This window comes from Neolamprologus brichardi, chromosome 2 (genome assembly GCF_056152115.1).
Source record: "Neolamprologus brichardi isolate AB-2024 chromosome 2, ASM5615211v1, whole genome shotgun sequence".
Lineage (NCBI taxonomy): Eukaryota > Metazoa > Chordata > Actinopteri > Cichliformes > Cichlidae > Neolamprologus > Neolamprologus brichardi.
In genome coordinates this window covers 23,720,200-23,738,427 of record NC_142105.1, presented here as the reverse complement: position 1 = coordinate 23,738,427, position 18,228 = coordinate 23,720,200, and the positions used below count along the sequence as shown (strand labels likewise).

The window sequence follows — 18,228 nt, the reverse complement described above, 5'->3', positions numbered from 1 at the left end:
TAGTAAAACCCTGTGTGATATGGGCTGCTGGTGGGTTCTAGTTTCAGTTTCATAGCCGTGCAAGCCGCATGGTCGCATCACAGTAACTCAGATCTCAGCTGAGCACAGAGAAGCTTTTCACCTTGCAGAAGAGCAACAGTGAGCCAAACTGTGCTTGTAAATCATTGTGCACAGCGAGGTTCAAATGCGCAGATTTCTGAGTGAAAAGGTATTTAGACTACAGCGCACTATCTCCAATAACAACTCTTTATGTCTTTATAATCGGAATTTAAGTTGTTAGTAGTGTTTAGGGAAACTGTTTCCTTTAGAGTGCTCACTAGATGTCGCTGTTATCCCATCCCTCTCGCGCAAAGTGTCCACACTGATCACTGCGAGCGGTTCCAAAAATGATGGCATCAAACAATATAAGAATTTATTAGATTTATAAGAAGCGGGAGGGTTTGAATGTGACCCTGGCAAATATAAGGTTCGGGCAGTGGTGCAGTTTGGCGTTTAGATGGCTGTCAGGTCTAGCTCACTGATAAAAACCGACCCATTAATAGACCATTATAGGACAACTTGGAGTCAAATCGCACAATCATAACCGCGACTCCACTGGGAGAATCACGGAAAGGTGCTGTCGGCTTGTTCTTGGAAGACTGGGTGTTTTTGAGCTGAATCACGGCAGAGGCGCGTCACCGTGGGGCGTGGTTAAGCGTAAGAGATAAACGCCGTGTCCACCGTTACGATGCAGTTAAGTTACAGTTTGGCACGAGACGACACCGGAGCGGAGAGTCTGAGCAGCTAACCAGCGCGCGTAAAGGGATGGAGACAAATGAGATCTTTTTATTTACTGTCATAGCCTCTCACTACATTTGGAACTTCGTCTTCTTCGCGTGGATTTTATCAACAATTGAACCTTTAGACCCGGACTGCTATAAAACGCATTGTTGAAGTTCTGATCCTGTTTGCGCCAGGACACCCAAACGACATTAGACCAAGAGAAGTCGTAATGAGTAGTTGTGCAAATGGTGCATTTTCTGACCAGAGAGCTGGTACGGAAAGCAGAATTTCATGCTCAAGCTACACGTCTACCTGCGCGTAAAGGACATGGACACATCGGCTCCAGTCGCCGCTTCCTGAATCCCTGCGCTATGTTTTAGTAAGTAAATGAAAAAGCTGTAGTTAGATTAGAAGCAGTGTGGCAGCTTAAAGCATTTCTGCGAGCTTTTTTCTTATTTTTACGGGCTGACAAATAGTGCAGCGCTCCAATAGCACAGGACCTGAAATTTGGCAGCCAAGCAGCCCACACCATTGACCGTGAAAGGCTGTGCTGATCCCGATTTGAACTTTAACTAAAACAAGTTAAAACAAGTAAAACAAAGTTGCATCTAAGTGGACGAGCGTGGCAGGAGGGGAACATGGCTTTGCCAGATAGTGGCATATCTGCAGAGGAGATACCCTTTCCAGAGATCATAGAGCTCAATGTCGGTGGGCAGGTGTACATAACCCGCTACTCTACACTCACAAGCGTGCCAGACTCTCTGCTGTGGGAGATGTTTACTCAAAAGTCAGCCAAAGGACTGGCCAGGGACACAAAGGGGCGCTTCTTTGTAGACCGTGATGGTTTCCTGTTTCGTTACATCCTGGACTACATGCGCGACCAGCAGCTGGTCCTTCCAGACCACTTCCCAGAGCGCGGTCGTTTGCAGAGAGAGGCTGAGTTCTTCAACCTACCAGAGCTCGTCAGGCTTCTGGCACCCAAAATCAGCAAACAGAACTCCCTTGGTGATGAGGGATGTCCTAGTGACACAGAGGACTCCTCACCTGGGACTGACACCTCCCGTAACCTCAGCTCTCTGGGTGCTGCTGCTGCTGCCTGTGCCAGCCTGGTGCCGGGCGCCATGGATGGCAAACGTTCTGGGTTCATCACTATTGGCTACCGAGGCTCCTACACCTTGGGACGCGACAGCCACACGGATGCCAAATTTCGCCGAGTGGCACGGATCATGGTGTGTGGGAAGACCTCCCTGGCTAAAGAGGTGTTTGGGGAAACGCTGAACGAGAGCCGGGATCCGGATCGCCCCCCTGAGCGCTATACATCCCGCTACTATCTCAAGTTCACCTTCCTGGAGCAGGCTTTTGACAAGCTGGCAGATGCAGGCTTTCACATGGTGGCCTGCAATTCCACAGGAACCTGCGCCTTTGCCCACGAGCAGACGGACGACAAGATCTGGACCAGCTACACTGAATATGTGTTCTACCGTGAGTGAGACTATCGGCTTTGTTTCCCCGGTCCCCTCACCCTGTATCCAAGAACCCCCCTCCCCCTCCAGCCTCCAGCCATCCTGTCTTTCTCTCTCTGATGGCTTCTGAACCAGTAGATGTACTGTAGATGTTGTGCCCTTCCATCTCTCTTTACAGCCTCCAGCTTTTATCCTGTGAACAGTACCTGGCCGCTGCTCTGACTCTTCATACCTTCTCTGCAGATCGAGCCTTCCCCTTCAACCCCGAATTCACCCTCCCCCCAATCCTCAGGCCAAGCTTTTGCCCTTGCTTAAGCCGCCGCCTCTCCATCTAGTTGTAGTCCCCAGCCCTGAACAACAGCAACCCCACAGCCTTTCCTGCAGAGACTGATACCTTCTATTTCCTTTTTGTACTCTCTATATAGTGCATATGCCTTGGTTAAAGCACAATACTGTATCCAAGAGCTAATTTTGTTGAATAAAAAACACCAGTGTGTCTATATGACTACTGAACCAGTCATAAGGGCATAAGGGAAAGGGCTTCAAAGAGTTGCCGTGATGTACAGTGCTATATTTTGCCTGCTTACTCAAGCAGATCGGACTGTCTCCTGCTCCTTTGAACTAAATTACCAAATAATTGGACATCTTATCAGCCTTGAGGGACGTGAGAAACCCCAACACACACACGCACACACACAAAGGAAGTGTAATCTAATTTCCTTTAGTTTTTATTAAATGTCCAGTACCATGTCCGTGTGGTTTGGGAACGTGCCATAGTTAATCTGTTCTGCTGCTTTGGAGTGAATAGAAAAGAAAAGACTGCAGTGAAGTTATTTTTTCAGAAAAAGCAGATTGAAGTTGTGCAGAGGTCCCCCCCCCCCCCCCCCCCCCAAAAAAAAAGAAAGAAAGAAAGAAAACGGGTTGTGTGGCAAATGTTGAAAAACTATTAAATCTCAAATATCAAGAGATCTTATAGACAGACAACGAGAGAGGGGGGGAAAAAGGTGTGTGTATTGACTGTGCAGTGGAGCTTTCAGTATTTTAATCACCCACACTTATAGGGCAGAGAAGATGGAAGGTGTTGATTCACTCATGGTCCACTGCTCTTTTTTCATTTATTGTGCTTCTTTGAAATTTATTTGTTCAATTACATCTTAAAGATAATTATTTTCCACAGCCGGTCACATGTCAGAATGGGCTTACACATTGCTTCCTGTTATTTGCGTGAGAAGAAATCAGCAGTCATCACAGCAGATCTTTGGATGTCCCGTAATCAACAATGTTATTCTTAATACTCAGTATTAGCTGAAGCGGCTGCGTATTTGACTATAGCTCACTCCTTCTGTAAGTGAATACCAGCGAGAAAGGGTAGGATTTGCTGTAGCCAGCCAAAGCCCAGTGTTTTCTCACCACTGTAGCAATGGCAGCTTATAGTGAGCGCGTGTAACCGTCAGTAACTCACAGTCGGCTCAAAAAGGAGCACAAGATCCAGATACAGCCTCAGGACGGGTCTGCACATCATATACCTCAGACTAACATAAACGTGGGACACTTAAATCCAACAAAGGATTCATCAGATTACAGGAAAATGCAGAAATGGCTCAAAATGAGGACAAATAAGAGGTTTTCGTTTAAAACTGTTCGGGGAACAGGCAGCGCAAGGCAGAGTTCACCCGTGCGACAAGGTGTCGACTTTTTAGTGTGTCTGACAGTTGTAATAAATGTATTCTGAAATGTCTAGAAATTGCAATATTGTGTTTTAGTGTGATGAAGTGTTGTTGACATCCGAGTCAGTCTGTTAGACCCTGCTGCAGTGTGTCGCTGCAGGCATAGACAACACTGATATTAAAAGTGTTCCACCAAACGCAAATTGATTTGTCAAATAAAATATGCTTTCTTTCTATCCTGCTTGTATTTCCATTCCTAACCCCCCAAAAAGGGGGGTTATTTCTTTTTTTCTTTTTTTCTTTTTGAATATCAGGGAGCACAAAGTATGATGAAAATAGCACATTCCCATTACCGCAGTTTCACATTTTAATTTTCGGTGACAATGCAAGTCAATCACAAGTAAAGCCGTTCAAATTTTCATCTCAGCGTTTCCCATCAGAGGAAATGTCCTTGGACACAAACTCTCCTCCGTGTGAAATTTTCAGCCCTCAGGCACCATCCTTCCATCTGCTTTTCCACTTTTTTTTTTTTGCCCTCTTTTTTTCTCTTCAGCCTGGACTTGCGTGGAGCATTTGACCAAAAAATCTGAGCCATGATAGAAACGAGGACATGCACAGATAACAGGCCTTGTCCAAGCAGATTAGAAAACCTTTATTTTGTTGCCAATAATTGACCTAATTTCTGTGTGCAGTCAAAATTTTAAAGATTGAATCTAAATTTCAAGACTCCGTAGTATTTACAACCTCCCGCAGAGCAACAGTTTATCCATTTCTGAGAGACTAGAAATCATTTTTGTGTGTCATCAATAAAAAACAACAGCAAAATACAATATAAGTACAAAGTATTTTCATTGAGGGCAAAGGTGTCATAACTTACACTCGAACAACAACCAGACTTAAGGGTTATGTATGTGAGGCAGTCACGTGTCATTTTATAAACTCTGTCTCAGAAGTTCTCTACCGAGCGATTATCTCATGCTAATTATCTTAGTATAAGACCTCAAAACCTGATCTCACTCTGGCCTTGATAAAAGCATAGCTAATGAGCTTCACAAAACTTTGTGAAAAATTTATGTTGCTCTCTAATTCAGGGAGAAAAAAAAATTATCCCCCCCTTCCTGCTCTGGAATGCATGACAAATCCTCAGAGACCAGGACAATACTGTGCCTGCAGTGTCTCTCCAGCCCAAATAAACACAGTCACAGGCAGCATTCCTCTGTCACTGTCCTCCGGCGGACTACAGCAACACGGGCGTGCCAAGGTCAGTCATTAGCGCAAACATGGAGAAACATGCCTTCGTGTGAAATTTCAGGCACTGGCCTCCTTAACCTCTCCTCCTCTCGTCAGCGCAAATTCCTTGAGATTCAACATTCAGCAGCAGCGAGATGCGTGGAAGCGTTGACATTCAGACGCTGACATTCAGAGCAGCAAGGTCCACAGGCCAGACGAAATGTGCGCGGTGAAATTCAGTGGTGTTTTTTTTCTTTTTTTTTAAATGTGTCTTGTGAAACATGTGGTTGAAAAGTGTAGCATTGTCTGCTCGTGTGCTTGCAAAGGCAGCAGGTTCTCACTGTGTCGCCACGGTATGCCTATTCATATTCAGAGTGTCATAATAAAGATATTTTACCATGACCTTTTGCTTCTTCATGTTTTGTGGGGGAAAACGCAGCAGATTGCAAAATTTCAGCTTGTCACACAACAAATTATCAACTGAAATCAATCATTTGTTGTTTCAAGCGCAGATTTTCACATTTATGAGGACTCATTTATCACTAAAGTCGAAGGATTCGAGAATGAGTGCGAGACTGGCTTCTCTGCGTGCCTTCAGGCAGTGATTTGACCCAAGCTTTTGCTACTGTAGGCTGCTCTACATGACAACATGCTTTGGCCCCGTCTCTTTTCCCTCTCTGAGGATGATCCTTGTCTCGGAGCCAGCTGGGTCATTGCATCCTCTATTTGGAAAAAGAGGGGAAGAAGGCAGAAGAGAACAGGAACAGATGCACGTCAAAGGAAATGGGGATTGGAAAATGGGGCACAGAGAGATAGATATTTGGGAGACCGCGGGAGTATTTATTTGACAAGGATTCGGTGTTCCCATCTGATCTCTCTTCCTGTTATTTGGAGAAGGGGAGGACTGTGCTGTAAGATGCTCCTCTGCGGCCTGTCAGCTCCATCAACACCCCCAAAGAGATTCAGTCACACTGCACCCAAGGGATACACTGCAGAATCAAGAGCGCACTCAGTATAGTTGCTATCACTATCAATCTGTAGCATAAAACCAGCACAAATGGGGGATTGTTGATCTTCACCATAAGGAAGAAACAGTATTTTTTATCATCTGTTTGTGATTCATGAACTTCACCATTAAGCTGACTAAACTTAGCCAAGATTCCTAGACTACGTCTTTTTTTTTCTTTTTCGGGGAGAGACATATTGCATGTGTGAGAGTGACAAGACAAGAGTGAGTCAATTTCTCAGCACCTTAGACTTCAGTGCGCCATCAGATGTCTGAAAGCTGCTGTTCCTGTTCATTCTGAGCCTTCAGCTGCAGCCATGTGGCTGTACTTGTTTATGTCTCACTGCCTCGTCTGCTTTTGGATCTGTCTGCCAGGATAATTTGGCTCCTGTTGTTTTTGTTGCCTTTATGCTTGTGTGGAGTTTTTTTTTTTTTTTTTTTTTGGATGACAGGTTGGACAGGCCTCAGTTTCGGGTGCGTCAGTGCGACTGAGGTCCACTCCCTCTCACACAAACATGCTGAGCGTGCAGTTGGCATCTCTAAACGCACGCTCACACGGACGCGCGCGCTCGCGGGGAGAGGGAAGTTGCTACGAGAAGATGTGCAACACAACTCCCGTGCCGGGATTTTGACTCTGGGCCGTGAGGTTTTAGATCTAATCGGCTGCCATGTTTTCACTCTTCTTTGAGTTAAAAATGCATTAGCAGGCAAATAAGGCATTTACCTCTCTCCTCCTCTCTTGATGGCAATTAAAACAAAGAGAAGAACATGCTCATATAGAACAACATCATTGCTGATAATTACCTTGGAGTAGCACTGACCAACCTGGGCGGGGGGTAGCAGGGAGCAGCGGCCTGAGGTGCACCGCTGTGTTCTCTGTGTGTTTGTGTATGTGTGTGTGTGTTCACCCCTTGTTTGCTATTGCTGCCATGCAAGGCAACATTTAGGGAGTACAGTAACACTGGCTTGGGACTTCTTGGTCTCATTGTGTGTGTGTTGGGCTATTTATAGTGAGTCAGGCACCGAGCCAGATGTGTACCTTATTCACTTGTATCGCTCTGTCCTCCAGCTTCTCCACATGCCTGGCTTCCCCTCATTCTCAGCTCCTACAGAGAGCAGCTGTCACAAAACATTTTCACCCTGAATGACAAGGGAGGGGGGGGTGACGGGAGGGACTTCATTGTGCTAGGACAGGAGATGGTCACGTCAGGGGGGAAGCCAGAGGGGGGAGCGACAACCTGGAATCACTACTGATTTACAGTGCTGTTATCTCATTACTCTCCCTGCATTGCCAGTTTGTTTTTCCCTTTGTCGGTGCAATTCTCCAACACGGAAATGATGGCTCTGTGCAGACACTGAGCAAGAGCATGAGTGGAATGAAGAAGCACGATATAAGTTGTATAGTAAGTGAAAGTGTCAAGGGGGAAATTGTAGGATAAGTGTAAGCAACAAGAAGGAAGAACTGAAGTGGCAAAGCTTGGCATATACAGTCCCACGGAGACTATAAATATGTGACGAGGCAGGAGCAATTTTATAAGAAAAGAGGCATGATTAGGCCAAAATGGAGACGCAATAGATTGGATTGGGAAAGGCAGGGCAGAAGCTGCCTCAGTCGGCATGTTAAAAGCAATGCAATGATTATATTTTACATAAAACTTGACAAATTAAAGGGAAGACTAGTGTACAAAGTGTTTTAGTAGTAACTTCAGTACTTCTTGGCATTCATTCTCCAAGGGTCTGTAACTTCCCTGGAAAAAATCAACACAGTTAAATCAAAAGATATTCCCTCATTTTGTGTTTTGATGGCGCTGGTGGACAGTGCTAACACTTGGTACAAAATCTCCCGTAGGTGTTTAATTATTTTGAGCTCTGCTGACTGTGAAGCATATAATTCATATCATTTTCATTCTCATCAAAACAGTGAGCCCGCGTGCCCTATAGACGGGGGGAGTTGTCATTCTGGGAAAGAGGACTGCCATCGTGATAGAAGCTTTTAATGATAGGATAATAATGATCGCTCAGAACAACTTTGTACAGATTTGTAATGACACGTTCCTCTCGGGGGGCAAACCACACCAGCAAAAATATCTAGTTCAGCACAATAGAGCCACCAAATGCTTTCACTCCAGAGGCCATGGCGTCAGGTGTTTCTTTGATGTGTCACCAAGAGCCAGGTTGGGTAACAACTGCCATTATCGTGTCCCGTGGTTTTTTAATCAGGTACTAACAAAATGCTGATTTAACTCTAATTATTAGAGTTATTAATAATACTTATTAATGGCCAATTAATAAGGATTAATGGGCCATTTTAACTCTAGTTGCCACCGCAGGTACTCCTGTACAGTTACACCTTGCTAGAAACCACTTTAAGCTGATGTGAGCTTTGGGAACCACCCTGAACCATTGATATACAAGGCAGGACAGATCCATGCTTTCATGACAATTACACCAAATTCTGAAACTCATCAAACCAGGCACTGTTTTTCCATGGTCCAATTTTGTTAAGCCTGTGCTTTAAGGCTGTGTTTTGCATTCAGCCATGCTCTTCTGCATACCTTAGTTATGACGAGTAGTTATGCTGTTGCTGTGCTTAACCTCAAAGCAGTCTGGCCAATCTCCTCGGGCATTTTCGCTCAGTGAAGTGCTGCTCGTTGGATATATCTCTTTAAAAGTCAACAGAGAGTAAAGAGCAATATAGAGCTGTATTATGTTTCTCTATTTATATCTCTAGAATCCCTGTTTGTTCTTATTCTGTAATAAATTCAGGTGTATTAACCCCACCCTTTATAAATACATTTATTATAAAGGGTATACGACAGTGTTTTTAAAGTTTTATATTGCATGTTGGTAATCGGGCTTAGTTTATCCATTTTGAGGAATAAAATGATCGATTCCAATGTTCCTATGCAAACAAATATCTCTCAACAGTGAATTATTCAAATTTGTTGAATTTGATTTTCATGCCATCCATTAATGATAGAACTGGAAAAAACATGCGACTGAGCCTTTTCTGTGTCTGTGCTGGTCTAAAGGAGCTCAGCAGTGAGCTGCAAATGTGTCTGTGAGTGCTGTCATTAGAATAGGATTCACCTTGGCCATCTGGAGACTTGGGCTCTAATCTGTTCCTCTAATTATCAGTAATCTGAACAGTCAGGATTGGTCTTAGTGCTGCAGCCCAGGATAGGGTTGGACTTTGCTGAAAGCAGGCAGGAAGAAAGAGGAAGCAGGTGGCACAGTAGCTGCAGGAGCTGAGGGGTGCCAGGATGGACTTTAGGGTGCTTATGCAGGCTGGTTATGCCCTGTGGGAGCCAGGTAGCAGCTCAGGGTTTTGAAAGGAAAGCAAAGATAAAGAGGAGGTACTTGAGGCAGGTGAATCAGCAGACACTCAGACTGAATACGTGCAAGCATGCAGAAATAAGAAAAATGTCCTGGTCTTTTCTAAATGCAGTGAAACACCGTATCTGTTAGTCATTTAGCGCTTGTAAATTTGTTCCAGACCTTTCCCACTATTTCACCCTCTCTTTCCTCTGACCTTTACTCCCCTTTTTAAGTTTTCTTACATAGCAGCAACTCTCTGGTCTCCAGCTGTTTACATCAGGCATTTCCTCCACATTATGCAGATTGACAGATTTGTAATTGCTCGGAGACTTGTGAGCGCACTCCAGTGATTTTGACATAGGCAGCTCTGTTTATGCCCCAGCATGTAAAGTTGATGTGAAGAATAGAATATTACTATGTCTGATTACACCCCCGTATGTATTTGCTTGTCGTCAATCAGAGATAAAAAGGACAATGAAAGAGGCGACTGTAGGAGGCGACGCTCGCACTGTCATTAGGCACCATGCAGATCGTTTGACAAAACAGAGATGGAAATCTGAGCTGAATACGAGGTAATTAGATATGGAGCATGCTGCAATTGGCAAAACTATGTAGCGTGCAGTTTCCTTTGAAACAGCAGGATACAGCCATATGTACATCTCCACAAAGGATAAAATGCTCCTCTCAGTCTGAGAGACATTACTATGCATTTGTGCAGCTCTGGCTCCTGCACATCATTGTGGCGTTTCCATGGAGATGATGATGTCCTCTTGTTTGCCAGTCTCTCCATCCTCAGGCCACGACACCTGTCAGCGGTCGCAGTGAATTTTAAAAAGTACCCGCAGGCTGATTGACGAGGTCGTGTTTAAGCCAATTCAATGGCTGCTGATACGCAGCTTTTTTTTCTACACTCATCTACTGTTTTTAGGATTCCAATTAAATTTTTATTAATTGACCTTGTGTGAGTAGCAGATATATTTTGACGAAACATCCAAGCACAACAAAGCATTTAGGGACAGTGCAATATGAAAGTTTTTCCTCTTAAACCAACATATCTTAAACATTTGTAGGCTACTAACAGACACTGTAAAAGATGGCTGCAGCCACTATGATGTCACCTGCTGTTAAAAAGCCTCATATTGAACATTGTCTCCATCACCATTTTGTTGTTATGAAACTAAACTTGATGAGGGTAGAACACTTCTCACTGTGAAACCAACGAAAGTGCACATGTTCCAAGTTCAATATTGCAACTTGCTAATGACGTTGAGCATTCAGTTAGTGTTAGCCAAGAAGTTAGCTAATGCTTTTATAAATTATCACTAGCAAACCAACATTAGTAACCTAAATTTGGTCTGACTTGATAAAATATGTATTATATTGTATAACTTAATAAAGAAAACACTTGAAATGCTTACTATTTCTTCTAGAAGATAGTTTCATATAAACATCGCAATGCTATGACATGACAACTACATTGACATGGACAGACATTATGATGATGCAGGAACAACATCAGCACTGGGATATCAGCTCTTATATAGAGTGTATATACATCTTTTTTAATTTGTAAAACAGACATAACGCTTTATTCAGCATGAACTCATTTTTTTTTCTATAAAAAGAGTAGTAGCCCCCTCCTAGCCATTAAAAAGAAAACACATTTGAGGCACACCAGCATTGGCTTAGTTTTTAGAAATGGAAACAAAGTCCATCTATCGTGCTGTCTATGTACAGCATTAGCAGTTTCAGATGTTTGTCCCTTGAATATTTAACTTATAAAATTATTTAGTTCAGTGAACTTTTAGTAGCATGGAAATTTGAGGTTTAGCTTGCTAATTATTCCCTCTAGCCATTACTTCCCAGCTTTGTTATGGCAACATCTGTGCGCTTCAGCTTCAGGGCACAATCCTAGCAAAGACCTGACACGGGACCTGAGAGATCATCAGTTGATCCATCAACTGTTCATCAAAGCCTCATCAGAAATGGTCTCAGTGGTGGGGTGGCTGTCAAGAAGCCATTCTTAAAGAAGGAAAGCAGGGAGAAAAGGCTGAGCTATGCACACGAGAACTATTGGCCTCCCCAGATCCCAGATTTCAGCCGCAAACATGAAGTCACACAGCAGTCTGTGAACATACTAAAGCCTTGACTTTAGTTTGATGGTGACCTTGGTGTGTTTGGAGCAAAAAGTGAACATTTCAACAAGGAAAGAATTAGCAATCATCAGCTATCAGAGAGCGTTATCAGCTAACATTAGCATGTTTGGTTAGCAAAATGTCAACAGAGCCTATATGGCACAGATACCAGTTAATCAGTTCTTACTAACATACTGATATAACATCCCAGTATTTACCTCGCCAAAGATGGAACATGGACTTCTTAGAACTGTTAACCACACAGTCAGCCATGCTATTTGTCTGATATTATTGCATTAAAATAGTCATTAACATAACAAACAGTAGCGGTGAAGCTAGCTAGCAACACAGCTGCCTGTATCAGCAGCTACCTGTCGCTCAAAGTGGCCACTAATATTAAAAATTACTACTGATTAAAAAGGATCACGTCCTCTCCTGTTGTTATAAAGTGGGTAAATTAGCCATACAGACTAAAAGCATTTTTTGCACCACGATGTAAACATTTATTTCTGCTCAAAAGCTGGGCATTTTATAATGACAATGATTTGTTCAAGTGGCCATTTGACATTTATCATTGCCTTTTTTAACCTCTTTATAATTACACAAGTCAAAGAAAATCCTTTATTTTTATTTCAATTGACTGTTAATATAAACCCAGCTTTATTTAAGGCCCTACAAGCTGTTTCATGGCTTTATTTAGTCTCCGTGTGGGAATAAATGGTGCGCTTTGATTTGACCAAAATGAAAGATCCAGGTGACAGCATTACAAACAGCGGAGGAGACGTTTTGTTAGAGAGAGGTGATAAACCCCGGCAACAGTGACACATTAGAGTTGCTAATAGCAGTAATGATGGCAACGCAGGGATGTGACACACTGAACAGATGGGAAAGGCAAAAAAGGAGGTGGGGCGGGTGATGTGTGCGAAAAAGCTCTAGCTTTTGCATATATCCCTGGAGAAGTGGCCCGGGGAAAGGGTTGAGTGCACTCTCTTGCTGTTCTCCTCCATAAGGCTTAGTGGTGGAGGAGGAAAGCACGGAGCCCTTCCCCCAGTGGATTACTCCTCTGACACTACTAAGCCCCCATACTCCCACGTTCAGGAAGCCCACAAACACATGTATTCATCATGAAGACACTGAATGCACCAAATGCACAAGCACACACAGCGGAGAACATCTTTCTACCCCGCTCCCTCCTCCCCCTACATCCTTTCTTTCCCTCCGTCTTTAGCCGTCCTCCTTTTCATGCCCAGAATAACGACACACACAAACAAACGCATCTGCCCATTCGCAAGCACACCTACACATGCACACACACATACGCTTATATATGCATGCAGGCACACACAGCTGACACTGGCTTGCTCTCGCACACTAGCTTGAGCACTTTCTGTCACACACTCGCATTCAGGTATTCAGAAAGCCAAGGAGCTGGGAGAATATGCCGTGCCGCCTCCGTTTGACACAAGCAGCTTTTGCCGTTATGTAAGGCTGGTTAGCGTAATGATAAGCTCTGCTGAAGGAAACAGTGCAGCCCGTTGTGTGTCATGGTATGTCTGTGAGCATGTCTGTGTGTGTATATGTGTGTGTGTGAGCATGTGTGTGCTTGTCGCACTGAACATGTTTGAGAGTGCTTAACTGTTCATTTGCATTTTCATGCACTGTACCTGCATGCTTCACAGCCAGTGGAAATGTGAGTGATCACAGGAATAGGTTTCATTGGTAAATGGAAAGAGATACGTTAGTTGTGGGGTCTCAGGGTCTTCCCCCAGGAAACTTTGAGCTCCACATACTTCGTTTCTTGCATTCTGATGGATTTTTTCACCCCTTTGCATTTTTTTCTGCATCAGTTTCTGGTAGACTTTTCTAGAATGGGAAATAGTCAGTCTGACCCCCAAGGTAACAGTCCAAGTATGCTTTTTTTTCTTATTTAATATGATCCATGTTGCATCAACACACACATTGAAGTCATGTGATGGCTAACCATGTGACGTTAACTTGTCTGTCATTTTGGACATGTGACAATTATGGTATGCTCTGGAGCGAGGTACACACAAGAGAGAAGAGGAATGAAAGTTGATGAAAGCAAGAGAAAATACACGTGTGTGAATGAGAGGGAGACACATGGAAATATGAGTATGCAAGGAGCAGAACTAGTGAAGGTGGAAGAATTTAAATGCCTTGGGTCAATGACCCAAAGCCACAGACAGTGTGCTAGAGAGGTGAAGAAGAAGAAGAAGAAGAAGAAGAAGAAGAAGAAGGGCATCTTTGAGACCAGTGTTAGGGTGATTTGTGACACAAGGATAGCAGCAAGAGTGAAAGAGAAGGCTTACAAGGTGATGTATGATTTGGAGATGGTGGGACAGACAAAAAAACAGAAGGTGGAGCTGGAGGTGGCAGAATTAAAGATGCTAAGATATTCATTGGGAGTGATCAGGATGAACTAAATTAGCAATGAGTACATCAGAGGGACTGCTTGAAGCAGTTTGGAGACAACGTTGGAGAGGCAAGGCTGAGATGGTTTGGACATGTGCAGAGAAGTGATAGAGAATGTATTGGACAAAGTTGAGAGTTGATGGTGGCGCTTCCAGGGAGGAGGAAAAGAAAAAGACCTCAGTGGAAGTTCATGGATGTAGTGAAGGTGGACATGCAGAGGATTGGTATGACAGAGGAGGATGATAAACATAGGGTCAGATGGAGGCAGATAATTGGCTTTGACAGATTATCTCATCCATCTAAAGAGAGCATCAAATAGATGAAGAAGGCAGTCATGGTGACAAGTGGGTTTAGTGACTAAGGTCCTAATCACAAAGCCCTAGAGACCATCTGTCCATGACCACCCAGGACTGTTTATGAGAAGAAGATGTGTATTCCTCGACAGGTTGGCAAGTGGTTGCTGTATGTTCATGGGAGTCACTAAAACCCCAGTCAAACAGACATGGAGGCTGGTAGTTGACCTCCTGGCAACCACCATCAAAACAGAAAGATGTGCATTTCTAAACAGTTGGTAAAAACTACTTTGTGGACGCTTTAATCACTAATGATTGCTATGGCTGACCATAGTTTCCATGCAAACTTGCCTACAAACACTCACCAGCTACTCTGCGAGTGGTAATTAAATTGTGCAAAGTGAGGCAGAAACCAGAAAAGGACACGTTTGCCTTTTTTCCTTCAAAATAAAATGGTTGCAGTGCGGAGGCAACCAATTTGAGACCTGCAAATGAATGGTCTCCATTTCCAAGCAACCAAAAGGAAGGTTTTGGTGCAACATCCTCCTTGGGACCATTTTCACCCTGTGAGAGCCAGCAACCTCCAGCTACCCTTCATGGAAAAGACATTTTTCCTTTCATGACTGGTGGTTGTATCAAATCCTATCTGGTTGAAAACTCTTGAGCTGTGTGCACATTATGGCATGTCAGAACCCTATATCGACATTTGTGTTTGTGTTTGCCTGGATCATCGTGTTATGAACTCCCAATACCTGTTCAAAAATTTTAAGGACCTCTTGCTGAGGAAGAAAAACATTTCTTGCTGAGTAGTATTGTAGCACAGTGTTTAGCTTGCTCCCATGTAATGTGAATGACGGGATAAATGTTTTGCTCATTCAAATGCTTCATACTGTTTAACGTATGTAACGTACGTAAAAGAACATAATATTCAACAAAGTGGATCGCATGACAAAACAGTTTGAGAATACATAACAAATATACAATATAGTGAGATTCAACATTATCTGTGGTCAAAATGTGAGATTAGTATAAAAGTGAAGACACATTTTTAAGCGCATTCACTTTAAGGTAGACGCAGGTGCTTTCTGTGATTTCAGAGAAATCAGAGCGTGTGTGCCATCATGCACGCAGCAAAAATCAAAGGGCAGGGAGAGGCTGATTGCTTGCTCAGTGGTTTCATTAAAAATAAATAAATAAAGAGAGGGAGAGAGATAGAAGCTGCATTTGAAAATGGTACATTGGTTTTCAAAGACCGTGAGGTACACAATGTACACACACTCTAGTTTTTCCAAGAAGTGCCACAGCAGCAGCATCCTCAGTTCTCACACAGAGATGAGATGAAAAATCAACACGCTGTGAAAAACAAAAAGCTTCTTAAGCTTTTGGTCAGGAGGTTTCAAGCCATCCGTTCAGCGCCAGTATTTATCTTCACAGATAAACAATCATGCAACCAAAGGTAATTTAAAACTGAAAAAAGCAGTGAAACTGCCCTCCACTCTCCTCATCTCTCACGCTGAGCTCCATTCTCTGCTAATTACTGCCTCCATAATGCTCCTACATGCTCTTGTGCCAGCGTGTGTTTACTTTTGTACTCTTGGAGACAAAAAACTGTAACGCTGAAGACTCAGGTGTTTGTTTCTGTGCCAGCTGCACACTACTGACACACTCTGATAAAGAAGAGGGAGTAAAAAAAAAAGAAAGGCAGGTGAAATGTAATCAAATTTTTGTGGAAAGCTTCCCAGGTGGCTGAGACCTGTATTCAAACAGAGCGGACATCTGAATGTAAATGCTTGTTATTCATATACGTTTCATTTTTATGTAACGCTTGTCGGTGAATGGTAAATGAGAAAAGCAGTACAACTCTGAAGCCTGTAAATCGAACGCATTGCTGGATCCAGAGAGTGATTAGCTTAGCTTATTTTAGCATACAGACTAGAAAGAGGAAAACAGCAAAGCCTGACTGAGTCCAAAGATTGTTACGCCTACAGGCACCTTTAAAGCTCCCTAGTTAACCTGTGCTCAAGTCAAATCCAGTACTTATATATAGTGTACATTACTTTCCTGGCAAACTCACCATGACTACAGGACTGTGGGAGGTCGTTATGCCCTCCTGTCTTTCAGGCAAGAACTAGTATTCTAGAATGCCGTCCCTATTGCTTTTAAGCTAAGCTAATCAGCTGGATTTGTCTGTGTATTTACTGAACATATGTAGCCTATTGTATAGACACAGTAGCAATATTTTTATTTCACTATAAGCAGGAAAAGATTTGAAATCAGCATAAATTTAGCTCATAAATATATATTTTTTCTTTTTTCTGCAGGGAGTTCATCAGATATTTCCAAGGCAATGATCTCTGACCCCCCAGCAGTGACTACCACTGAAGCAGTGACCTCTAAACCCACTGCCGCACCTACACTGTCAGCCACAGCAGAAACCAGCAGCAGTGGCCGAACCCAAAGCCTTCCTGAAACCAGCACCATCCCAACACTGGACCTCCGAAACCCGCTTCCTCCTCCCCTAACACCTCCCCCACCTCCTCCTCCTGCGCCAGACATCCCCGACCTTCCACTGCCATCACCCCCGGTCTTCCCCCTTCCTCTGCCTTCATCCAAACCTTCTTCATCATCCAGTCCTCCTTCTCCTCCATCGCCGCCTCCCGCTGACAGCCCCCAGCGTCCTACCACGCTCAACCTAAAGACGCTTCCACGTCCCAGCGTCAGGGAGAACGGCTGCCCCCCGCCTGGGCTGGATGAGGATGAGGATGAGAGGAAAATGCTGGAGGAGGATTTGAAGAAATGCATTGAGGACTTTAAAAAGATTCGCATGCCCAAAGTTTTTCCAGATCGCAAGAGGCACTGGCAAAGGGACTTGCTAAAGAAGTACAATGCATAGAGAGCTTTGTTGTGGCATCGTAAGGAGCAAACCTGACAAGGACTTTAAAACAATGGCGAGGACATGCTGCTAGCGGCATACTCTGGCTTTATATTTACATCGCTTTGATTCTAACTTTGTGAAGAGTGTCAGCAAAAAACCTCTAATGTAGCTTTTGCATGTCAACAGAAGTGAACTGCTAAAGTATAGTTCTCCAGCTGAGCTTGTCTAGCAGACATGCACTACATTTGATGTGTTTACCCAGCATAGAAAACATTCACGTCCAGATTGTGAGTCATACTTATGTTTTTCCCTCACAAGTTTTTTTTTTTTTTTTTTTGGAATAGAAAAAATATTTGGACTCATTTTCTTTTCACTCAGTCAAACAATATTAATTGGAGCTTTCTGCCCTTCTCCCTGTACCATGTCTGCTGATCAAGCAACTGGAAAATGTAAGCAAAGTTTGAAATTTTAGGCGTTTGACCTTAATGATGCAAAAGTAAAAGACAGAAGTGAAATCTCTGGTGCTAATCATCTAAAACGTCTCACCTCATCAATATTAACTGTATGACTTCAAAGCCCTTCTACAGTACTCCTTTCTGCCTCTGATTCAGAAGCGTTGCAATTTCGTTCTTTTTGTGATTACATTATCTTCCAGCCCGCACTGTTGGAACGAGGGGGGGAATCAGAAAGAGAAAGCGGTGTACCAGGAAGGGAAGTGGGTAATTACAGGCAGCCAGAATGTGGAATAATAATGACAATAATGACTACATGAAGCAATGCACAGTACCATTTGTTCCTCTATCTGCTCTACATAAAATGCTCATCCAGCTGCACTAATGAATTACCAGGTGTGTGTGTGTGTGTGTAAGTGTAGTCCCATTATGGGCTAAATGATTTAAGTCCATAAAAATAAGGGGAAAGAATTTATTTTACATTTACTTTGTGAATTAATTCTGAACATCGCAGTATTCAACCATTTAACAAGCAGTAATATCATTCTGGAAAATGTGCGTACTTTCACTCTGACACGAGAAGGAGACTCTCCC

At 43.4% G+C, this 18,228-nt stretch overlaps 1 protein-coding gene across 1 annotated transcript; it reads left to right on the top strand.

The window, feature by feature from the left end:
* Window positions 1-491: 491 nt before the first annotated feature.
* Window positions 492-17,494, top strand: kctd12b (potassium channel tetramerisation domain containing 12b). Its single transcript, XM_087848956.1, has 2 exons — window positions 492-2,244; window positions 16,629-17,494. The coding sequence occupies exons 1-2, from the start codon at window positions 1,401-1,403 to the stop codon at window positions 17,198-17,200; spliced, it is 1,416 nt and encodes a 471-aa protein (XP_087705082.1). The 5' UTR covers window positions 492-1,400; the 3' UTR covers window positions 17,201-17,494.
* Window positions 17,495-18,228: the final 734 nt, after the last annotated feature.